Source organism: Cheilinus undulatus, linkage group 5 (genome assembly GCF_018320785.1).
Source record: "Cheilinus undulatus linkage group 5, ASM1832078v1, whole genome shotgun sequence".
Taxonomy (NCBI): Eukaryota; Metazoa; Chordata; class Actinopteri; order Labriformes; family Labridae; genus Cheilinus; species Cheilinus undulatus.
Window position 1 is genome coordinate 21,551,911 of NC_054869.1, and position 24,724 is coordinate 21,576,634.

At 39.1% G+C, this 24,724-nt stretch overlaps 2 protein-coding genes across 5 annotated transcripts; one reads left to right on the forward strand and one right to left on the reverse strand.

Annotated features, from left to right (window-relative positions):
* Nucleotides 1–57: 57 nt before the first annotated feature.
* On the forward strand, nucleotides 58–18,403 carry LOC121509914 (kinesin-like protein KIF2A). Of its 4 annotated transcripts, XM_041787703.1 has the most exons (22): nucleotides 58–230; nucleotides 7,929–8,023; nucleotides 8,942–9,064; nucleotides 9,864–9,918; nucleotides 10,452–10,568; nucleotides 10,756–10,800; nucleotides 12,087–12,187; nucleotides 12,323–12,418; nucleotides 12,504–12,558; nucleotides 12,648–12,810; nucleotides 12,950–13,040; nucleotides 13,168–13,231; nucleotides 13,331–13,422; nucleotides 13,502–13,644; nucleotides 13,904–14,108; nucleotides 14,232–14,342; nucleotides 14,428–14,495; nucleotides 14,774–14,899; nucleotides 15,597–15,744; nucleotides 16,662–16,763; nucleotides 17,054–17,189; nucleotides 17,296–18,403. In XM_041787703.1, exons 1-22 carry the CDS (start codon nucleotides 170–172, stop codon nucleotides 17,379–17,381), a joined length of 2,283 nt encoding a protein of 760 aa, XP_041643637.1. In that variant the 5' UTR covers nucleotides 58–169; the 3' UTR covers nucleotides 17,382–18,403. The 4 variants fall into 4 exon arrangements, with proteins under 4 accessions (XP_041643637.1, XP_041643639.1, XP_041643638.1 ...); XM_041787705.1 differs by lacking the exon at nucleotides 14,774–14,899; XM_041787704.1 differs by lacking the exon at nucleotides 10,756–10,800.
* A 2,145-nt stretch (nucleotides 18,404–20,548) lies between these two features.
* On the reverse strand, nucleotides 20,549–24,577 carry dimt1l (DIM1 dimethyladenosine transferase 1-like (S. cerevisiae)). Its single transcript, XM_041787763.1, has 12 exons — nucleotides 24,417–24,577; nucleotides 23,858–23,931; nucleotides 23,633–23,719; nucleotides 22,880–22,941; nucleotides 22,681–22,774; nucleotides 22,550–22,599; nucleotides 22,339–22,462; nucleotides 22,136–22,228; nucleotides 21,997–22,061; nucleotides 21,836–21,899; nucleotides 21,637–21,743; nucleotides 20,549–21,539 (listed from the first exon to the last, which is right to left on the reverse strand). The coding sequence occupies exons 1-12, from the start codon at nucleotides 24,472–24,474 to the stop codon at nucleotides 21,497–21,499; spliced, it is 921 nt and encodes a 306-aa protein (XP_041643697.1). The 5' UTR covers nucleotides 24,475–24,577; the 3' UTR covers nucleotides 20,549–21,496.
* Nucleotides 24,578–24,724: the final 147 nt, after the last annotated feature.

Below are 24,724 nucleotides of genomic sequence, written 5' to 3' on the forward strand. Positions count from 1 at the left end.
GTTAAATGTTGTTTATTCTGAAAATGCAGAACCGGAAACACTACGTAACTAGCTCATTCTGTTGGCCGCATCTTCCTCCCGGCCAAAGACTGCCAAACACAAGAAGCTACATTTACCGGTCCATTTTAAGTCTTTTATTGTGTTTCGGTAGTCCTGTAAGTAATGTAGAATGGCGTCGAGTTTTGGGAAGATTGTTGTCGGTACTTATGTGGAGATAAAGCGCAGTGATGGTAAGTTTTAGCCTGTCTATTCTTTCCCCGCCGCACTGTATAAGTTGTTTGGATATCTTTGTTGCTGCGGTGCTGTTGAATACAGCAACCGTTGTCCCCATCTGCAAAGCGTAACGTTCACGTTAGCAGCACTGAAACGTTAATATTAGCTGTCAGGGCGGAGTGCCTCAACACGGCTGGAGCCTTTGAATGAGCCCGTACCTTTGTTAGCTAGCGCCTCTGCGAATTCATCTACAGATGTCGTTTGCTGTGTAACCACCATTTGACAACATAATATTGTTTCCGTTTGAATTTAATTAAACGCAAACACTAACGTTTTTGTGCATGTAAACCGTCGCCTTATTCATTGTTTCAAGCGAAGCTTTCAAAGAAAACTTGGCTAAGCTAGCTAAATAGCTAGCCAAGCTAACGTTATTTCGCTAGGGAGTATCATTAGCTTGTGATTAGCTAGCAATGCTGCTGGCTAATGTTGCCGGCTTTATCACAGAAAGCCGACCACGACCCTTCAAGTTTGTGAGAAGTTATCTATTTGGCTGTATTTTGTGCCATATGTAATTAGTACATTCATGAATTTATTAGAAAGGTGTTTGTCGAACTAGTGTACATCAGAATAGCAGGGTAGTATGTTGGTTGTTACAGAAAAGGAAAAATTATTGTCAACGTAGCATTTAGTCTAAGGAACGGACAGACATTTCACAGGATTTAAGTGTTGGTTTTGTAATTTACAAAACTCACCAGTGACAAATAGATGATTCTTTAGCTTGAAACGCGTAACGTTGTGTCAACATGTTAAAAAGTCACACCAACATTTAGTATAAAGCTACCTCTGCAGTGCTGTGCCGAGTACATCAGCTGTCATCAGATGAATCTTGGATTACAATACCCTCACTTCACTTATTTGAATGGTTAACAGAGAGGTAGATGTTAAACATTAAAGGAAAGCTGTATGACTACTTTGCTTTTGAAAGCCAGCTTTATTCTGCTTGCCTTGTGTTGTTGCACAGCCCTGCTTCAGGGCCAGGAGCCAAAGATGACTGAAAAGTTTGTGTCATTCTTACAAGCCCTTCCAGGATTAAGCTACACCCAGTGATAAAGTTTTGCACAAAACTCTTACATAATAAACAGTCCCTTAAACAAAGCTCTGGATCAAAGGTAAACTGCATGTATCTACTGGCAAAGGGTGTGTTTTCAGCCGTTGCATCCCTGAGGCAATTGCTTTGACTCTGCTCAGTACCCTAAGACCAGAACTGAGATGTGAGAGACATGCTAAGCAAGCATTAAGGAGGGAAGCAAATCTGTCCATCCATTTCCCTGCTGGTCGGTGTTGCATCCAGAGCAGGGATTGCCCGATCTCGGGGGGGTTGGTAGCGGGTCTGGTTCAGATTCAAGCCAGATTCAGGCCATTAGACACCACCCCATCTGTTGCAGCCAGCTCCCTCAATTCTGCCAGGACTCTCTCTTGCTTAATCTGCATCTTTATTCCCTTTCATAGTCAGGCCTGATTAGAGCACACTCTCACAAAATGTATTTTATGCTATTCAGTAGTGATCTATAATAAATAAATGTAAAGTCTCCCTTACTCATCATCAGCTCCATAACTTGTCTGCTGTGGTTTATGTTTAATAGTTAAAATTGATTATCTGTTGTTCTGTGTGTAGTAATGTCTTATAAGAGAAACCTACGAGCCTTATGGTTATGAACTGCCTAACGTTCTCAAACTGACATGGTGACACCATTTCATTAAAGGGTGCCTTTTGTTTTGGAGTGAAACTGATGCTACTAAAGCTTTGTTTGTTCCTTAGGCTTAGCAGAGCTTGAAGCACCCTCTCCTAAGCCCCTTTAACTATTGGGAGGTATCAGCATAATCATCCAGCCAGGTTTTAGCATAAAACTGGGACACAGCAGACAGTTCATTCAGTTACAGCAAATCAGCATGTCAGCTGCTGTAAGACAAGCCATTATGTGACTTGGCTATACACCTCATGAGACCAGGAATTGGCATAGGCTGTCTGTATTGGGCAGGTAAGCTGGTTCACTGTTGTGCAGCACTAAACACAAGTATGTCTGTATTAAGGCTGGGCAATTAATCGCAAATTAGATTAAATCACAATATGACCTGCTGCAATTTCCTAACCGCAGACAGTGCAATATTTTTTTATCCTGAAATGTGTCAAAATACCAATTTGATACCATTTTTTTGCAGCTAAGACTTTATGCTCTACGCATTGTGCGTACATACAAGTGTCTTTTTTGAAATAGTTTACTAAAATCCAGCCTTTTCTGATTGTGTATATGATTTTTTTAATCAAAATGAAAAGAGCATTGAAAAAATTATTATCCCTTCAGTATAGCAATCGTCAAATTTGCTATATGAGCCAAAATCCCAGTTAGATATTTTTTCAAATCTTTCATCCCTAGTTTAATTTGTCTAATATTGTATTGGTAATAATATATATAATGATTTATTGCTTATGTTTGTTGAATAATACATAGGATGAGGAACCTAAAAATAATTGCATATTAAATCACAGCCGCAGTCAAATCGCTCAGCCCTAGTCTGTATATTATTGAAGGTTTGGCACGTTATGAGAGCTGTGCTCTTAACTTTTTTTAAGGACTTCTAGACGGAAGTGTTTTACACATATTTTTCCTACTGAAAGCATTAAGGATTGTCATCACATACCCTTGGCTAGTAGTCTCAACATGACCATCTACTGTATTAATACTGTAATTCAAAGGGACTTGTTTAAGTTCATACATTTAACCTGTCTATGGAATGAAAATATGATGGATAAAATCTATGATTTTAGTTCATCTATGCTCATTATAGAACCCCCCTTTCTCTAGAGGTAGAGGGAGATCGTTGTTTTTACCATTAAATGCTGTCTTGATGACGGCATGGAGCTAACTAGGTCTCTTGCTGAAAAAGATTAAGCATGCCCCCCACATGCCCCAATGTTACCTCCGCCAAGGAGGTTATGTGATCTGGTGGATTTGTTTGTCAGTTTGTTAGCAACATACCTCAAAAAGTCATGGATGGATTTTAATGAAATTTTCAAGAAATTTCAGAAATGGCACAAGGAAGAACTGATTAGATTTTGGGACTGATCTGGATCACCATCTAGATCCAGGATTTTTTTTAAAGGATTCTTTACTATTGGGAGATGGGGCTAATGGCGGAGGTCTGCGCTGTTACCATTTTACACTAGGAGATGGCGGACATGAGTAACTTCAATCCCAGCAGCATGTTTTTGGTGCGTTTCTATTCAAAGTTTTGGAGTTTACAGAGTTTGAAAGACGCATGCCCGGTTGGGGAGACAGCGAATTGTAGCGAGAATACTCACAGTGCTGGGAGGAATAGAGGAATATTCACCCTCTGCCATGTCTTTCAGTCGTCCAGTGAGACCATGGGTGCTTCTGGAATGACAGTCCACACGTAGCGAAGCCAATGCTTTGCCTCACCGTGTCTCCACCCCACCAGGGAGGGGGTAATCGGCGAATTAGATTTTGGGAGTGATCCAGATCACCGTCTGGATCCAAGAATGTTTTTAAATGATTCTTCATTATTAAGAGAAAGGGCTAATGGCGGAGGTCTGCGCTCCCTGACTGCTTTTCTAGTTGTCTGTGGAATTCCTGTCTCAGATCTTCAGATCACAGTATACTATTAGCAGTAAACTTGCTCAGAATTCTTTTTGTAACATGTAAATTAAGAATTTATCGAAGCGTGAATCCCATTTCCCAAATATTCTGCTCATTTCAGTTTTTTAAACACCTAAACTCTGGATCTTTTGAATATCATGCAGGTAACAAGTCTTTTCCATGCAAGTAGATTAAAAGGAAGTTGATGTCTCAGTCTGTTCTGCAGTTACTTATTCAGCATCATGTGGCTGAATTGAGTAGTATGAGCCCATATGAACCCACAGGGAGGCTGCTTTGATTCTCAAGTGTGGCAAATGATGACATTAAGTAATAAAAGTTACATTTCTTTCTTGTCTAAATTTTTTATCACTAGCCAAAAGCTATTAGCTGAAAGTAGCTGATTCTGAGGGCCTCAGCCAACCCTCTTTGGTCTTATAATATCCTTCGAGTGCTTCAATTGCTGTTGCAGCATGACATGCTCTTGAGACTTTTTTAGACATCTAACACAGCACATGCCTGTTATTCTAGCCACCTTTATGTCACCAAAGTTTTTTTGTAACCTGTCATGTCAAGGTTTGGTAGATTGCTATTTGTTATCATTTTTACGTCTGGCTGTCTTTTTCACAGTACAAGGGGAAACCATGACTCTTTCGAGAAAGAAAAGACACTTCCTGGAAACTTAAACAAATGTAAAATTAAACAAAAGCATATGCTGGATGCCTTCAGGCATGAAAGGTGACTCCCTGATTGAAATTAAGATACAATGAGCCATATAATAAATGCTCAAGTCCCTATCTGTTTGTGGGAGCCCTACAGCGTTCATTTGTTTTTAGCTTTTTAATATTTTTGTTATTGCTGATATGACCCAAAATTTTGAACAGTTTTACCTTCTTAGAATAACCAGCATGGGCTTTTAGAGTGAAGGGATCCCCACAGTGTTTTATTTTGTATGAAAAAGAACGTTGTTAATTTTGTCTTTCAGTTCTTGAGCTTTTGATTTGGTATTTGACATCCAGTGGACTTGTGCTTTGCTGAGTTCTAGTAAACAAATACCAAGTCCACATTACCTCTCTAATAGAGTGACAGGTGGTGGGAATGGATTCTAAGAAGGGATGTACAATATAACCAGCATGATATTTAAGTGTTTTTCCCTAGTCATCATCCCTTACATTTTAATTAATTAATTATTCATGATCATCCCTTGCACTTTAATTAATTAATATTGTTCATTTGCTCATTCTCAAACTCCCAATCACATGTTTTAAGGACTGAAGTTTTAGGTCTGAACTAACTACCTTTAAATATCAGTACTAGCTACAATAAATTCATAAATATCAGATGTCAGCAAAAATGCAATATCCTGAATCCCTCGTTTTAAGTTAAATCTGAGCCATTATCACTCTTATTGCAGCCAAAGAATGCTTCATCTGATGGCTCTGCACTGAAAACCTCTCCTTCCAACAATAGACAGTACAAAAAAACTCAATTACAAGTGTCTTTATCATCAGTTTGATAAACATTACAGCTGGTTTAAGTCAACACTAGAGCGCCATGGTCGACAAAACTTGGCTTAAGCATGGTAACCGTCATCATGTCGTAATATGACACATGCAGTTTCAAGATCCACAGGGAACCCCCACACACACACCTTGTAGGGGTAAATGAGAAAAATGTTCAGCAGTTTAAAGCACTCAAAGCATCTTTGCTCACTGGCTCCTTGTGGGTCTTGAATAATAGATAAAGGGACATGGTGTTTCCCTGGATTGTGCTGGGAATTTACAACATACAGTGAGATCCACATAGACAAAGATGGGAAGGCTGAGCCGGCACTTTACAACTGGTGGAGGCGGAGAGAAGCATATAGGCCAGACGCAGCTGTGACTGCCTCTAATATCAGTGATTTTCTCCAGTGGGTCATTATCAGACCTCATTGTCAAGACATTAGTTTAGCTTCACTGATAGAGGAGATGCTCCATGATGTACACAGCCTACAGTCCTTGTTGCACTGTTTGCTTTGACTTCTGATCAGCAATCATTTTTGGTGCATGTCATCCCCAACTCTCCCTTTCTGCCATTTTTCTCTTTTGTAGCTGGTATAAAGGTAAAAGGCCTTAAAGTAATCTTCCAAAAAAAGGACACAATTGCATCTTTATATTTGAGGGGTTAATGCAAGAGTAATATTTTCTTTTTTTAGTATTTCTGTTAGACTAGTTTCAGTTTTGATACTTTAATTAATACCATGTTTTAGAGTTCATTGCAAAAGAAAACAAGTAAAGTCTGTCTGTCTACAGTGATATCAGGTATGCTTTTTATCTATTTATTTGTCTTAGGAAGTGCACTTTAGTAAACTGTCTGCAATGATATGTAGCCTACTATTAATAAAGAACAGGCTTCATGCAGACATGCAAATTAATATGACGTTTAAAAAACTGGTTAATGACTAGGCTAGAGTTGCCACAATTGATAGACAACCAATTGTTTTTAATTAAAAATATGTGAACTGAATTGCAGCACCTTTCACTGTAGGTTTGAAAAAAAAAAAAAACTTGTAACCTTGACTGCTGCAGCTGTAGGTCAGTCATTCACTCAAAGCAACTGTGCTGATATCCCCTAAACTTTGTTTTATGTTCCCTTTTGTTTAAAAAATATAAATTCAATTTAGAAATCATTTTTGAATCCAGTTGATTAGAGCCAGTTACGTTACTAGACCAGCTGACTTGAATATTGCATCATGATGTGTTGAAGACCTGGTCTGTAAAATGACCATAGGTGAAGTCCACATGATGCATTCAGTAACTTAAAGTAACTTGAAGAAATGGAAATATAGGTTCTTGGTGGGAAACTTAAATATATGCAGTCTTTTGGGGTTTTTTCTTATTAATATAAAAATATCAGTTGCATACTATAACAGATCCCCATGCATTGCACAGATTGTCAGGTGCTGTTCGGTGGCAGGTCCAAAGTGAACAAAGAGAGATAGACTTTAAGTAAAGTCTATCTCATTGTTTGACGGATTATTTCTCTTTGATAACTGAGTTGATGTTCTGAGAGTTGTTGCTCCTCTTACTGTTCTACTGTTTGCATTGCATTACCTATTGAATAGGCTGAATGTTTAATTTTAGAATTTGTTAGTAGTTGTATTGATTAATTCACATTGATGAACAGGTGTAATTAAAGAATCACCATGATGTGTAATTCAGTTGCCCTTATTGTAGGATAATTGTTGCATTATTCCTTGAGAGGTTTCTGTACAGCTGCATGTTGACTGAATAAGAATGGCCTTTTTGGTCCATTTTACCCTGCCACCTGAGATCTATTTGAATGAAACACAAGATACTTGTGCCCTATAAAGAGGATCAGCACTCAGTGAAGAAATATAGTTAAGGCTGACAAACTGCTAAAACGGCTGCTATCAGAGCACAAATTATGATTGCGATTGGCTGTTCTTACTGATTGGTTATCATATTGGTTTGCCTACTCTAAAACATCATACTTAAGCCCATCCCAGCTTTTAATGTAATAATTTGGAAAGCTAAAATAAAACCATAAAGCTATAGGTAAAAGTATTTAACAGTCTTTATAGATAACCTCACTTGACAGTGATGCTGTACCTGATATCTAATCACAACAATTCAGGGTATTCTGACAAAATCCTAGATTTATTTTACTGTTATCAAAAACACATTACTCTTCCAGATTTTCCAGCCTTGTTACTTTTCCAAGTAACAAGTATATTAGATTTGGCAGAACTGGATGCAGATCTGATCAGGCTTTGGTAATAAGACCATTACCTCACTAATATGCAAACTAAGGCATTAGTGGAAGCCGTTTTATGTTAGCCTGTGTGTGCTTGTGTTCGTGAGTCAGAGAAAGAGAGGGAAAGTACATAAGATTGAGAGATTTAAATTTTATCATCCTTGATAAAACTTTTCATTTCTTAAACTAATTGATGTGAATTGACTTGAAGGAACAGTAAGTACCCAACTTGGCAGGGCCCTGTTTGTGTCTGCCTGTCTGAAGGTTTTTTTGTTTGTTTTTTTGTCTCTAACACTTGAACAGGACGTATACATCAGGCAATGGTAACCTCGCTGAATGAGGACAACGAGAGTGTCACAGTGGAGTGGATAGAAAATGGAGACACCAAAGGAAAAGAGGTAAACCACCATCTATTACCCTGCAAAGAATCAACAGTTTGCTTTTGTTTCATTAGACAGCTAACCCATGTGTTCTACACATGCACCAGACATTGCCCTTTACACTTAAGTGCATGAGCTAAAACACTCTGCAACCCTAGTCACACAGTGTAAGCACAATACTTTCTTTTGCCAGATTCAAACTAAGAAACAGCTCTACTTTTGACTGTTTAACAGTATTTATACTTGTATGGATCAAAAAATGATTTTACCACACTTCGAAGTATCTTATAACCAATTTTGATATACTTAATTCTTGATGTCAGCAGATTGGCTTTTAAAGTTCAGATTTGCAGATGTAGTTTTTCTGTATCAAAAAATTTGTAGCTGAAAAGAAAACAAGAAAAGCTTGTCCGATAGGCCATGGTCGAGATAGAGATAAATAATGATATTCCTTGAAAAATCAAACCAGTAACGTTGGTATTATAGGAGCAATGGGAGTTGTTGGGTTATCAATGTCATAGGCAAGTCAAGTATCTTTTTTTAATCAAGTGGTTTGAAAGTCTTTAGATTTTGACTGACTTTGTGACTGATACTCTGCTAGTTTGCATCAAGAAGACATATTTCATGTTCAAAATGAAAAAGAATATGCTATAAAACCATTTGTAATGTGCACAAAATCTAAATCCCCCTTTTTTGTTTGAAATAGCTGAAAAAAGTACATGCATAACACTTCTTTGACACACATCTTGCACTATGTAGGACAGTGTTATGCATGCACTTTTGCTCAGCTCTCTTAAGAATGATTGAAAATTTATATTAAATGTAGATTTTTTGTGTAATTTTTTAAGGGCTGATAAAAATTCAAATTACACAAAAACATCATAATTAGTCCTACCAATAAACTGTTGGCACCACTATTCCTTTGTTTCTGGACAGATTGACTTGGAGAGTATATTTGCACTTAACCCAGATGTGGCACCAGATGAAGAAATTGCCCCTAGTCCAGAGACTCCACCTCCACCCACACCAACATGTGTGAAGGTCAACAAAATTGCAAAGGTGAGTAATATGATATTGTACTCAGCAACAGTTGCAGTTTTATTTGCAGTACAGTAAATGTGCTCAGACTTGCTAAAGTAGCTGGCTACTGTTTGTTTGGCCTAAATATAGAACCTGGATCCTTCTAAGTAACCAACTAATTGGTCCTGTTAAGTACACTATGTATGGTTTACAGAAGATTAGGGCTGTATTCCCACGTGAACTCTATGATTGCTCAAGTGAAGATTGTAATTCAGACATTTAGAATACAAATGTATTTTCATTTGTCACTGTATAAACTTTAAGGTAAAAGTGTGAGACACCGATAATTATAAGTAGTAAATATAATTATTAACAAAGCTTACATGGCCAAAACAGGCTCTGTTACTCTAATAGGACACATCGAATTTGCTCACATTGATTTTATAAAAGAGTTTGTTGTGTTGCTTCTAAAGCTGTGAGGTAGATCGTTTTTAAATACACTCATATTCTCACTGAAGAATACACAGGGGGTTCTGGTCTTTTATCATTTCAACATGGCCTACTCATTTCTTTAAGATATGTTCAGGGTTATCATGAACTTTAGTGTTAATAAAGGAGTCCTCTGTACTCAGACTAATCTGACTCTTAGGCTTTGTCTATTTCTGTATCTCTGCATAACAGGCTGAAAACAGAACTAAGATAATCATGTGTTTCTTTCCACGGATACCAAGAAGCAGTGAAATTCTGTGCTAAAAGGCCAATTCAGGAAACACTTTTAATTATGAATAGTTCATCTTAACCTCGCAATATAAACTGAAATTTTGTTGTTGTTGTGCAGAACCGTCGGACAATAGCACCTGTTAAGAATGACACTCCGTCCAGGGATAATAGAGGTTTGTATCATACAGTTGTCTGGGAACATAATAGCCTTGTCTTTCCCTTCACTGACTAGAGTTTGAGGTATACTTCCTCTTTCATGATATAGAAGTGACTTCCTCTTTGAACCAGTATATTGGATTTGCACTAATAGGTCCTCTTTTCTGTAAGGAAGCTAAGTCAGTAAAAGAAACTTTTTATCAAGCTTCAACAATAACAAGATGGAGCAAGTTGTAGATGTGATTGTTGGTAGTGCACAAAGATCCAAGATGAAAACTCAGCAAAGCAATAAAAGCCCCAGTCAAACTAGTGTTATGGCAGTGCAAATGCAGATTAATGCAGACATGGTGGAACACAACTTGTGCTCAATTGTGAGCATTTATACTTCTGTTACACAAGTATAAAAGCTCATGTTATATGGCTGTGTGCTTAGAAAGGGAGTTACTAAGCATTTAACAGACTATATTTAGTCTAAAACATTTAAACAAGATCAAAAGAGATGTCCTATTAAATGCTGTAATTCTAGTCTTTTTTGCTTTTCTGTTGTCAGGTATTCCGACTCGGGCCAGACCCACACAGCCTCAACAACCTGAGCCTGCACCTCCGCCTCCATCCCAGCAGCCTGCACCACCTACTCAGGCTCAGACACAACAGCAACTGCAGAATGGTAAAATGGTCAAAACAAACAGGTTTTTTTATATTAACCTAAGCTGTGATCTAACTGTGATCTTCCCATAACAAAAGTAATTTCAGAAATGTTGCTTTTAGTTTCTTTTTAAACAAATGATTGAGATTGACAGAAAACAGATACATTATCACAGCTATTTAATGTCTAATGTTCATGTTTATCACAGAATCGTCACATCAACCGATTTCCAGAAGGGAGTATGGACAGCTTTGTATGTATCACCTGCATGTCTCCCCTGACCTCAATGATTAATGGTGATTCTAATAGAGTTCCCGTTAGAAACTGAAAGTCCTCTAGTCTCACGAGAAGATAGTATGCCAGAGCTGTGGTGGTGACGTAGCTCAAACACAATCCTTTCAGCAGACAGGCTCTCCCGGTACCAGACAGGGAGTTTTAAAAAGCATGTTCTGCTGCAGGTCTGGCTGTCTCCTCCTGGTCTGATATCTGCTGAGTCACACATAAGCTCACTTAGAAATAGCCTGCAGCTCTGTGGGTAAGTCCTCAAGGCTCAGACAGCATCTATCAGCGTCTCCTTTATCAGTCCATTCCTCCTCATGGCTCTTTTTTTCTTAATGGGCTGAGAGGAGAAGGATGGAAGCACATCGTTTCCTGTTCTCACCTCTCTGCTCACCAGCCTTTGAGACCCACAAGTAGTGATGGCCCTTCTCCCAGTGCTGACCCAGCTCCTCTTTTGCTCCCAGATTAAAGCAGATTATTAATCCCTCTGCTCTGGTTGTGGATTCACTTGGGCTAAAGCCAGCAGGAGGCCAGGACTGTATTACAGGGCCTCTACCAGACTCTACAGTTGGAAGCTAAGGCTGTAGCAGCGAGCCAGGGCTAATCAGATAATACTGTTTTTTATCAACACCGTGAGGACTCAGGAGTGGCTTTTACTCACTGATTTGCTAGTTTGTGTTCTCTTATTACAGTGACTAATAGTCTGTGATTGACATAATCTATGGGTGTGCTAAACTGGGAGATTTGGAATGACGTTCTGGTTGGGCTCTGGTGGATAAAACCAATATTCTAATCAAACTTTAACTGATACAACCCCTAATTTTATTGCAGTGATTGCAGTAATATAAGGCACATTTTCTAGTTTTAGGAGTCCTCTGGTCTAATTCTGATTAACAATGCAAATAAATCAACAGAGCGGATTTTGAACACACTGTAAAGGCCTTTTGTTGGTTAAGTGGAGAAAGCAGCTAGTGTTGTATTGGAGGCACTGTGTTCCAGACACTGCATCCTGGTCTGTGCTTGAGCACAGTTCACTGTTGTGCTTTGTTGGAAGCAGCCCAAGGTCTCCTGTTTGTTTGAAGGAAGAAAATAAAAAAGGAAACTTGCTTTGGGAATGATACAGCTAAAGCCAAAGACTGAAGATAAAGAGGAGCATCACAAGATTAGAAAGAGAGAGGAAAGGTCCTTTCCACCAGGAAAGGCTATGGGAAGGTCCTGCGAAAGGTATTAAACTAACTGTGTCTCTTGTCTTTATGGCAGCGAGGAGGAAGTCAAACTGTGTGAAGGAGGTGGAGAAGCTGCAGGAGAAGAGAGAGAGGCGCCGGCTTCAGCAGCAGGAGCTCAGGGAGAAAAGAGCTCAGGTAGAGGAGTGTTTCTCGATTCTCTAGCAATTTACCTTTTGGATTTGGGATGATAATAGGAAGGTGGGGAATAATTTCACTAATGGGGCACAAGATGGATCCTAACGCTGTTGGTTTGTCTCTGTTCTCCGTCAGGAGGTAGATACCACCATCCCTAACTATGAGATCATGTACATGATCCGGGATTTCCGAGCCAGTCTAGACTACAGGCCCCTTACCACAGCAGATCTGGTGAGTACAGATTTTTATCAGCTTCTCTTCCAATTTAGACCTTCAGTATTAGTGTACCAATGCTCTTCTCTGTTGCACAATGCAGATTGAAGAACACAGAATATGTGTTTGTGTAAGGAAACGTCCACTCAACAAGAAAGGTAAAGTTGTCTGATGGTATTTTGAAGTGTGAAAAATATTTCTCCATAGTTTCTGTTTGTTTGAAAGTCTTGCCTCTGCTGGTTTACAGAATTGACTGCAAAGGATTTGGATGTAATCACCATTCCTAGTAAGGATGTGGTGATGGTTCATGAGCCTAAACAAAAAGTAGATCTTACCCGCTACCTGGAGAACCAGACCTTCCGCTTTGACTACGCCTTCGATGACAGCACCACCAATGAGATGGTTTACAGGTTTGTAGCAACAACTCAACAAACTGAACCCTTAACGCTGTTTCATGTAATGACTGTTAATAAGATATATGTGACTAATCACCATGTTATGGTCAGGTGATGCAATAGTGAATGAGCATGTGTCAATCTCATGCTGCAGGTTCACTGCCAGACCTCTGGTGGAGACCATTTTTGAGAGAGGCATGGCTACCTGCTTTGCGTACGGACAGACAGGCAGTGGAAAGACACATGTGAGTTAATGTCATGACTCCTTTACAAGCCACATCACATGAAGGGATCAAACTTTGCTGTTCTCATAAGGAGTTATGGTTTATTTTGTAACCAGTGCTTTCTGCTTATAATGTATATATTTTTTAGACTATGGGTGGTGATTTCTCTGGGAAGAACCAAGACTGCTCTAAAGGAATTTATGCATTAGCTGGTAAGTCGCTGATTTATGTTTTCTTGCTAATTAATTTTGTCTTTATGTGTTTTAAGTTAATAAAAACATACTGTTTTGCACTCAACTGTTCTTCTGCAGCTCGGGACGTATTTCTCATGTTGAAGAAACCCAACTACAGGAAGTTAGACCTACAAGTGTATGCAACCTTCTTTGAAATCTACAGTGGAAAGGCAAGTGTATGAAATAATTCTCTTTTTTTCCTGTTTTAAGTAAAGCCTAAACTGTCTGACTGTGTGCATTTCTTGGTAGGTGTTTGACTTGCTGAATCGTAAAGCTAAGCTTAGGGTGCTGGAGGACGGCAAACAGCAGGTGCAGGTCGTGGGACTTCAGGAGAAGGAGGTCAAGTGTACAGAAGAAGTACTGAAACTCATTGAAGTGGGCAACAGCTGCAGGTATAACAACAGAGACAATGGTGGTGTTTTTGAGAATACCAAGACTTTAAATTTTTCTTTTTGTTTATTCAAGTCCAAGCCAGGTACAACTTTTATGGTGTCCTGCATTAAAGGAATTTGTCAGCTAATCTACATTTATCTTGTAGATGAAGATAAATCAGTGTGCTAAACTTTGTAATAAAATTCATAAGATTGTACTTTTCTTGCACTCCTCGTCCACACTTGCATGTTCATCTTTGTTTCCCTATCCCATTCCCAGAACATCGGGGCAGACGTCAGCCAACGCCCACTCATCCCGCAGTCATGCTGTGTTCCAGATCATTCTTCGGAGGAAGGGGAAAATGCATGGCAAGTTTTCACTCATTGACCTTGCTGGGAATGAGCGAGGCGCAGATACATCGAGTGCTGACCGCCAGACTCGTCTGGAGGGAGCTGAGATCAACAAAAGCCTGTTGGCTCTAAAGGTTTGTGATTCTGGACTTTCCTTTAGCTGCAACTCCAGGCCATTTTCCTTTTAACAGGCAAAGCAAACAGTGATCCCATAAAGTAACCTTCATTTCAACCTGCCATTGTTTTCCTCGTTTCAGGAGTGTATCAGGGCTCTTGGCCGCAACAAACCTCACACACCATTCAGAGCTAGTAAGCTCACCCAGGTCCTGAGAGACTCCTTCATTGGAGAAAATTCTCGCACATGCATGGTCAGTTCATTGCGCTCCTGAACATCCATTACTGTCTTGATTCCTCTACAAAATGGTATTAATATCTGAAATCTTTACTACACAGATTGCAACAATATCGCCAGGTATGACATCCTGTGAGAACACCCTCAACACGCTACGCTATGCCAACAGGTGAGGAGAAGTCTCACCACTACAGCGATTTGGAAAATGAGTTGTTGCCACAGGAACCAACATAAATTCTGCAATATTCCTTTAGCTCCTCTGTAAAACCCATTGTCTATAGTGTAGATAATAATTAGCAGTACTGATGCTGTTGTAATTTTCTTTGCCTTCTCGAAGTAGTTCTGTCTGACTCTCTCATATTCCTTCTCTCCTCTCCTGCTTTGTTTCCCTTTTCTCTCCTGCCCTCTGCTCCTCTGTGCCCTGGTGTGGCTGGTGCCGCCATGTAGAGTGAAGGAGTTTGGGATTAGTCCGTCGGACATCCCCTTCTCCCAGAGTGGTCAGGGGAGTCGCCCTGACCATTCGCCCACCAATACCTTTGAGTACGATGACTTTGCTGCAACCTCTCCCAGCAGGTTGAGCACTCCCCAAAGAACAGCATGCAGTCATGAACACACAAACACTCACACATACACAGTTGCATGTGTTCCCTGTAGGCATTCATTACATTATCAAACATCCACAAGCTCAATCAGCAGCTTTAAGTCACTTCATCAGCTATTCACTGTGGAACACCTTCACCATCATTGTAACTTTCCTCTCTTTCATCTGCATGATGTGCACACTTTCATCCTCTCACTCCCCTGCTTTGACTTGAGCTTTTTATCTGTGACGAAGCTGTGAACGTTGATGTTTTCACTGACTCCTAAAGAATAATGCATCCACCCATCCACATGGATCTGATTTAATCAGAGCATGTGAGGGCATGGGACTCAACTGAATAGTTAGCTGCAGTGTGGAAGCAACAGTACCACTACAACATCCTTTGAGGTTGTTGTATGAAAACTTCTTGGTAAATGAAAAGCAAATAATCTCCCTCATAAGGCATATTGATCTGCCTTTGAATAAAGTCAGCAAACAAACTGATGGAATTATAATCATAGAGTGCCAACAGTCATCTTTCCTCGTGCATGATGTCTCCATCATGATGCTGCCATCCTGTGCTCTTTGTGAACGCTTCTGACCTCTCAGTTAACGCCATGCCCTCCACTCCACTGGGTCTGCTGTTAGAGAGAACTGGTCCTGACTAGCTCCTTTTGCTCTTCTCTTCAGGGTGAAGGAGCTGACAGTGGACCCCAACCAAATGATGGAGGGAGGTCGACCCAACATCCACGCTGTCAACCAGCTTGATCTCCTGGACGAGGATTGGTTGAGTGTCTCACCGCAGAGAGACGACCTTAAACTGCTCTGTGAGCAGAATGTAAGTACACTGGTCTAATTCTGTTAAACCCAAGGTTTACAGCATACTGTGATTGTCTTTGTACCACAAATTCAAGAATCTGTTTTAAATAACCCAACAGATTTTCTCTCTGATATGGTTGATATATGTATTGACTACAGGTTGCACTAGTATATAAGTCACAGTCAGTTTTGGGCTTCTCCCTTGAGGGAGTTTGAACTGCCTTCCTGTGTTACTCTACTCAATTGTGTGCAGCAGAGTCTGCTACATTCAGTTTCTTTGCTGTGTAGCTCTGATAATGCCATCTGTTTTTTTGCAACTATGCTAGCTAAAATAGGGAAGTTGAGCAATCAGCCTGCAGTGATCGTTGTGAAGTTGCCGGACATACATGAGGCTGTCACACTATGACTTTTGGCTGCATAAGTCCAAACAAAACCATTCTGATTTACTTTTCCATCACCATTCTGGCTGCATAGGGCTACGCCAACCCGCAGCCAGAATTCAAGCACGCCAGCCCCGCCTCCAAGTAGGCCACAGTGACGTCAAGGCGGTTGCCAACTTTTAGATTAAATTATAGGTATTAAATGTTTGTCTTATGGATTTTGCTCTGCCTGTCTCAAATTTTGGAATAGATTGTTTAAAACAGAATAAATGTGTGAAAGCATATCACAGCCTTTGAATGCTGTTGGTGTTCAAGTACGTGTACCAAAAATGATATGACATGATAAAATCATTAAACATTATCTGTTAAATAACCAGGCAGGTTACTCTTACTCACCTTTGTAAGACAGTTGGACATTTGTAATGAAATTTGAAAGCTTCAAAGTATAAAACAGTGTCCACAAAGATCCTAATTTCAGCTTGTGAAGTTTTTCTGCTATTAAAACATTATTAAGCCTGTGTCTGTCTGTATCCTCTTCACCCACTTGTCTTCTCAGGAAGAGGAGGTGTCTCCCCAGCTTTTTACTTTCCATGAGGCAGTGTCTCAGCTTGTAGAGATGGAGGAGCAGGTCCTGGAGGACCATCGAGCTGTTTTCCAGGTCAGGACACTGAAGAGAAAGCACATCTTTAATTCTCCAGGCATATCTCATCTTTATGTCCACATACACAAAAAAACTTTTTCCAATACACATATGCAAAGGTATGCTGATACACTATGGACATCTAAACATGTACATATTGAACAACAGCAGCATATTTTGTAATTTAAAGCATTGATGTTACTAATAATTATAATGGCTCTGTGTAAAAAAATTACCTTTACCTAAAAGGATTTCTGGGTCATCACGTGAGATGTCAGTATGCTGAGGTGTGTGTCCTCTGTGAGCAGGAGTCTATCAGGTGGCTGGAAGATGAAAAGGTGCTGCTGGAGATGACAGAGGAGGTTGATTATGATGTGGAGTCATATGCCACTCAACTGGAGCAGATCCTAGACCAGAAGATTGAAATCCTCACTGAGCTTCGAGGTATGACTGAGATATCACTCAGACCGAGTAATATCATCCGTCCCACTCTAACACACTCATTCACTGATCTTTTAATGTCTTTTCCTCTCTTTTTTTCCTCAAACAGATAAAGTGAAGTCATTCCGCTCTGCACTCCAGGAGGAGGAGCAGGCCAGTAAGCAGATCAACCCCAAGAGGCCACGTGCTCTGTAGAGACTGGGGCTGAAGTGGTAGAAGTGGCACATACGATGACATAACCACTAGGCTGTCACTACCAGCTGTAAAAAAGTTAAACAAACAACAAAAGCACCATTAAAAGGACTGACTGATGTACAAACAGGTTCAAGGAACTGCAACTGATATGATCCCTCTCCTAACAAAAGTGACTGTTCACTCACTAGGGTCTCTGGAAAACTTAGGAAGGAAAATAGTTTGATTTCCTTTCTTTTTAGTAGATTATTTTTTATGGAGAGTGTTTAGTCTCCCTTCTCTTTACTTCTTAAATTATTTTCTTTTATACTTGTTTGTACTTTCTTTGAACAGATTTTTTTGACCTGGTTTCAAAAGAGAGCTTCAATGAACTCATGTAAACGTTTACTGCACAAACCAGTGTTTGATTTCTGGTTTCTCTGGCTGACATGTCTGCATGTGCATTATGAAATAGCCTGTGTATAACACTGTTCTCAGTTTTCCCCCGCCTTTGGGTCCTCAGTTTGCATTGTAAAGTCAGAACTCATTACAAATGGTCTCTTCATTTTCCTTCCTTCTCGGAGCATTTTCCAGTCTGGAGGAAGCTTTTAACCCCATCGTGTTTCTTTCCTTGTGTCCCTGAGAGGTTTTTACCAGTAGTTTGTTTCTGTTTGTGCCATGTCATTCTATGTGGCAACTGACTTTGAAAAAAAACTCTTACTTAACGTAAACATGTTTTACACCCGTTAACACTTTGTTATGGAAATAAAACTAGAAAATCTGCTATTAATAAATGTATAGTGAAGACCACTGACCTACAATTGGTGACGTTGCTCTGTGTTTGCACCGGATGTAATGCTGGATGAAGTAATAAAGATTCATGTGTTTCATTTAAAGGCTTTTTCTGACAATGAGTTATCCAGACTGACTGAATAACTTCCTTGGGACACTTTCTCCCACCCTTACAGCAAGTCTCTTAAATAATGCTAATATTTTGAATTTATCACCATTCTCCTCTGTTTTCAAAAATAAACACATTCAAACGAGCTCAGCTTGCTATGTCCTCACACGTTCTGGTCAAATTGGTATGACTTTAATGAAACATTTTAAGATGAGGTGAGATCTGAAACGTCAAATCTACAAATCCCAGTACTGACTGATTAGCTATGTCTCTGAATTGATAAAAATACGTTACATCATTAATGTAGCAATAAAAAGTATTTAGGAGGTAATTATTTCCTTCACCAGCAGGACTTGCACCTGCCCCCAGTGAAGCCAGAACTACCAGAAATTGGTTTGCTAAGCATGATGTTGCTGTGTTTGACTGGCCAGTCAACCTAAACACCATAGGGAACCTCTGGGGGAAATGTTAAAAGAAAGATGAGAGACGTCAGACGCAACAATACAGATGAGCTGAAGGCTCCTATCAGCAACCTGGGATCATGACACCCCAGCAGTGCCACAGACTGATTGGCTCCATGTCAAGTCACATAGATGCAGTAATTTGTGCAAAAGGAATTCCAACCAATAACTGATTGCGTAAATGAGCATAATTTTCCAGAAGGTCAACGATTCTATACTGTAAATCCTTTTTTGGACAGTTTTGTGATATTCAAATATTTTGAGACAGTGTATTTCGATTTTTGCAAGCTGTAAGCTGAAATCATCATCATTAAATAAAAGGGTCTTGAAATATTTCAGTTTATATGACGTATCTAAACTAAATGGAAGTTTCACTTCTTTGATTAAATCAAAAGGGACAAAACGTTTGCATATACGTATTCACCTGCATATAAGGCATTGGTTTCTAGTTTCGATCGCACTTTTACTTTGATAGTAATTCAACGGAAGCGGCATGGTAATTGTGTCTAATTTGATCACGCCACTGGTCGTCATCTTTGCGCACGTTCATTGCCCTCTAGTGGCTGAGAAGAGTTACTACATCTGGTCCCTGGTGCCCTAGAAAAAGAAGATCCTTTGTGGGGATGAGGTACTGTGCCACTCAATGAAATCATTCATTGGCAATAATAAGTGTGATAATATGTAATAACTTTTAAGTTATTACAAGTGATGGATAATGTCATCCTGCCTAAAAGCTAGATGTTACTGTCGTCTGTTCGTGTATTTCTTTTCCCTCTCTTTAGTGGTCAGTCAGTAATTACACCTTTAACTGTATTGAGTAAAATTGTATTGAATTTTCAGCCACATCTCTAATTCATAAGCATGAATGAGTACTCATTAAAACGAGTTTTACTCATTTTAGTTTACATTCATTTATAAAATATCTTATTATATTATTGGATGTTTTTTTTTTTTTGCTTTAAATAACATTTTTTAAAAATACATTTGACTGTAGTTGATTAGAAGAGCATCTGGTGATTTATGGTCACAATCAAACCATGCCACCTTTTTAATGGTAGCATGTAATCCTACTTGTGATTTTACCTATAAGCATATGTTGATGACCCAATTCTGATGCACTCCAGTCAGAGGTTTGGGGTTTTCTGCTGTAGACTGAACCAACTTAGATGTATTTTATTCTGGGGTCTATAAAGCTCTTAAATAGCTGCAAATAAGGAAGAAATGGACTGGACTGTGATTTCTCTTGCATTTTTGCACTGGTACCCTGATAATCTACTGGTATTCATATCCTGTATTGATGCTCAGTGTCAAAGTGTTTTCATGTGTAATCTGTATGACGTTGAGTGTTGTCTATGGCTGCAGCAGACAAATGTCTCACTCTGTGGGACAAGATTTATCTTAATTCTGTATTGGTGTTGTATCTCTATTCCAGCATTGACAAAATTTTACACTTCTTTTTGTCATTTATAGCCTGTGTCCCATTTACATATTAAGCATTTTAAATGTAAGATTTCACAGAAATTGGGAATTATTTTGGCTATAGTAATAATCATTCCACCCCTGGGTCATTTTTGACCCATCAAGACAAAAAAATGCATTTGTTTTAGACTCCTGTGGTTAACAGCAAATATTGACCATTAAAGATATTTGCGGAGGGTGTGGTAGGGAGCCATCAATGTTAATTGTAGGCAATTATATCAAAGAAATACATGATTTATATTTTTTTAATCTTTTAAATTGGTCAAAACTGACCCCAGAAAATAATAGAGGTTAAGACAGCCTAATTTAAAAATTAATGACAAAACCATGTAGTTATTCTTCCCATTTAACATTTAAAATAAAGCAGGAAAAAATAAAATAGCAACACTGTGCACTACTAGCACGAGAGACTGCAGGGAGTCATAAGACTAAAGTTAAAACAAGGACATCTTCAAACTTCCAGCTTTGTTTTCAAAAAGGGATGTCATGAACAGGCTCATGTTTTTTATTTACTTATAAAAAAGAACCCTGCCAATGACAGGGTTGAAATTGAATTCCTGTAGCAAACCAACCAATTAGTCTTTTATTTTCTAATTTGAAAATCTAAAACACATACTGCAGTATAAAAATTACTTTTAGCACTGTAATTAATGTTGACATTTTCATGAATCTGTTACTGGAACCACACATTTAGCCGTTTATTCATTAAAAAAGGTTCATATGATTGAAATTTCAAACAAAATTCTCACCCTGCCTATCTTCAATTTTATCCTTATCCAAATAAATGTTTAAAGAAATTCTTTCTTGGATTTTCCAGAGATTTATTTCCCCCAAGACTTGAGGCAGTTGCACTCTAGTCTTTAGTCTAATTTAGTAACAGTTTGATAGTGTTGATTCAGAGAGTAAAGAAATTACACTTTGGGACAGTCTGGTTTTATTTAAGGCCTGCACTCACTGATTAATCAAGAAACAGCAATTCCATGTTTCTTTTTTCACATGGAGCACTTAAATCCACTCAGAGTAATCCCCCATCACAGATCACACATGATAAATGACAACCCTTACACACACCTCAGGATACTTTCTGTGTACTCAGGAGGATAGAAACTCAATATGAGCCAAAATTAAAAAGCCTTTGCACACGTCATGCAACGATTTCCACACCTGAAAGTCTCAGCTCAGGAGCACAACTTGTTTAGAAAGTCTTATTCTTCTCCACTTAATGACAAATAACTCATCTGTCATCATGAAGGTGGAACATTTAGAGCCATAGGTTTTCTTCAGTTTCCTCTCTCTCTCTAAGAAAAGTGGATTCCTGCAGAGTTGAACGCATGAAGCAACCTGGAGATAGAAATTGCTCATTATTTTAAAAGGTCATACAACACTCTGGGAAAGAAAGAAAGCAAAAACCAGAGAAAGTAGAATTAGTTCCTCTTACACCATGAAGTCATCGATGTCCATGGATCTGGCTCTCTTCTCACTGAACTCTGCCTCCTGCAAAACACTCTCGATCTTCTTACTGATACTGAAATCTGCCGGTACTTCCTGATAAGTAGGGGCATAAAATGATCTGAATGGCTGGTCACAAAACAAAAAAGCAAACATTTTTGCAGTGGCATTTAAAAAGTGTGACTCACCACATTGTGAACAGAGCAGTGAATTCTGTAGTTTTTCTCCAGCAGCTGCTCCACTGCAGTGGATCTGGAAGTTTAAAATCACCATAATCATCTGTTTTTGCAACAGGCTGTTTTGACAGAGCACACTTGGATTATGATGGCAGTGATTTCTGTATACTTACTTGAAGGCCGCGCTGAGGGTTTTGTTCTTCCTTACGAAGGCTATTCTGACCAGGCCATCCCACTCCTTTAGAAGACAACAAAAAAATTAGAGATCTACAATAAATCTCCTGTAAAGCCCTTTACAGCATGACATCTCACCTGGAAGTTCACAGGAGGAGGAGGATTTTTGGGTTCTATTCTGACAACGCTGGACTCCACTTTTGGCGGAGGACGGAAATTATTCTTTCCAACCTGATCAAGAAAGAAACAAACTCAGACACAGCCCTCACAACACTGGATGTGATGATGCTGCATTTCTTAATAAGTCATTGTCAGGCAAACTTCAGGGAGTACACGCTGACCTTCATGAGATGGTCCACACGAGCCAATAGTTGTGTGTTGATAGAAAGTCTGCAGTATAGCTTGTCTCCAGGCTTAGCGACCAGACGCATAGCAAACTCTCTCTGGAACATCAACACGGCACACCTGGCCAGACAAAGAACAAGGGATGAATAAACACTTCATTTGGATAGAGGGAAGAGCAGTAAGAGACTGTAAAGCCCTCTGGTTTACCTGAAGAAAGGTCGGTGCAGTAGAAGTTTGAAGACGAACGGTGAAGAAATCTGTGCAAGAATAATTTGCCATGAATGTACTAAATGACAGAAAACAGACTGTGCACAGAGCAGAGGAAACATATCTTTTACCTGATATGGTAAATTAGCCACGCAGACGTCAAAAAACGGCAGATCAGTTTTGAGAACATCACCAACCAATATTTGGAGTTTGGTCTGCATTGGTCTGTGGGAGAAATGTACTTTTAAAACATACACACAGGTTTATTTTTACAGTGGCTGCACATACAATGCACATATGTGTTATCAGAGTCCTGCTGTCCTCACTCACGTGCACTGCACTCTTTTCTGAAGCTCTGCCACCAATCTGCAGTCCAGCTCACAGGCAACCACCTGCAAAGGGCAGACATTTCTGTATTATAAATCTTTTTTGGACTGTTTTTTGTGATATTCTATTATTTTTCATGGCAGTGGATTTTTGATTTATGGGAGCAGTAAGCCACAATCATTAGGGATGCAGGATATTAAAAAAATGAAAATAAAAAATTAAATATCGGCATTGTCAGAATAAATGAAAAATCTTGCTGGTATTTTGGCTACAAAAATCTGCCTATTTCAGCTTTAAATATTGGCCAATGAACAAACACTTAGTGGGGTTTTCAGGCTAGATCAACAGACCGATGTAACCAGGAGTCTATTTCTTTGTTCATTCTAAATCCTGAAAAGGTGTATTTTTAATATGTTCAGCCTAAAAGTTTAATTTGTTTAATTAAATAGCAGCATGAGCTAAAATCATTTGTAAATTCCAGCATAATGGATATCAGCAAAAATCAAATATCATGCATCTCGAGTTATCATCAACATCTAAACAAAAAAAGTCATGATATATTTTACTCTGTATGAGATGAATATAGAAGGAAGTTTCACTTTTTTAACTAAATTAGGAATAAAACCTTTTCAGGATCATTATTTTCTGAGATGCACCTGTACACTAGGAAAGACACTAGGATCGAGACGGTTGTTTTGTGAATACACACCGTAATCTTTGCCTGATAACTATGATGTTTAAGAGTATCCTAATCACCTTTTTGGCTTTTTCCAGCAGTTTAACAGTCATGTTACCAGTTCCAGGTCCAACCTCCAGGACCACATCTGTCGGCCTCAAAGCGGCCTAAAAAAAAAGATCAGGAAAACCATGGACTAGGCAGTGATATTAAGTACAGTGTGTATCGTGACTGTGTGCATAATCTCTCTCGGGAAGCCTCAAATACTTCAGAACATTAAGTTTCAGAGTGCACATTTAGCATACCTTCTCAATGATCCCATTAACGACCAAAGGATTCTTCAGGATATGCTGACCGATACCAGTGTTGAACATGATCCCTGAAACAGATAGAGAGCAAATTGGTGTCTCTGTATCGAAAGCGTCTCTTCATAAATGACATTTAAACGTCGACCAGTCTGACTTTATATATCATAGTAACTCAGACTGGTTTTAAAAGCAGAAAGCACACTCTGTAGAAACTATACGAACTGCACAAACGGTCAGTGCTGACGGGTTATTGTATTTGTGGGCAAGTCTACATACAACTTAACATAAATAAATGCGTTCTTAATCCAATTCAGTGTTAGTCGCACATCACCGCGTGAAGGTAAATACTGCACGTAAAAGACGCATGACGTAAGATATTTCACAATCCTTTCTGTGCTCTTGGACATGCACTTTTAAAAGTGCAGTAATATGTTAAAAAACTTTCCGTAAGTTAAATTCTAATAAAAGAAAACGGACGTCAAATTGCGTTTTCCTATCAGCTGACAGCGATATTTGCTAACATGCTAATGCCAACCTCTCCTGTTATGAGACATACCTTGGTTTTTAACCTCCTGGTGCTGCCTGCTTTTCTTCTCCGACCTTATCTTCGGCATTTTTACTTGGTCTGATTCTGATCCAAAGTCCAGAGATCTTAATTTAAAACTGTTACTAAAAGTCTGCGCTTCGTACACACGTGTAGCCAGCTTTCTCTTCTTCGCCGACAGGATGCGCAGGAAACGTAAAATTTGTTTTCGTCTCTTCAGTCGCCCTCTAGCGGACGAAGGCCCCTGCTTTGACAAATACAAGACACTAGATAGCTCACTTTTTAGAAAAAATGAGTTAAAACTTAAGTATATCTCTCAT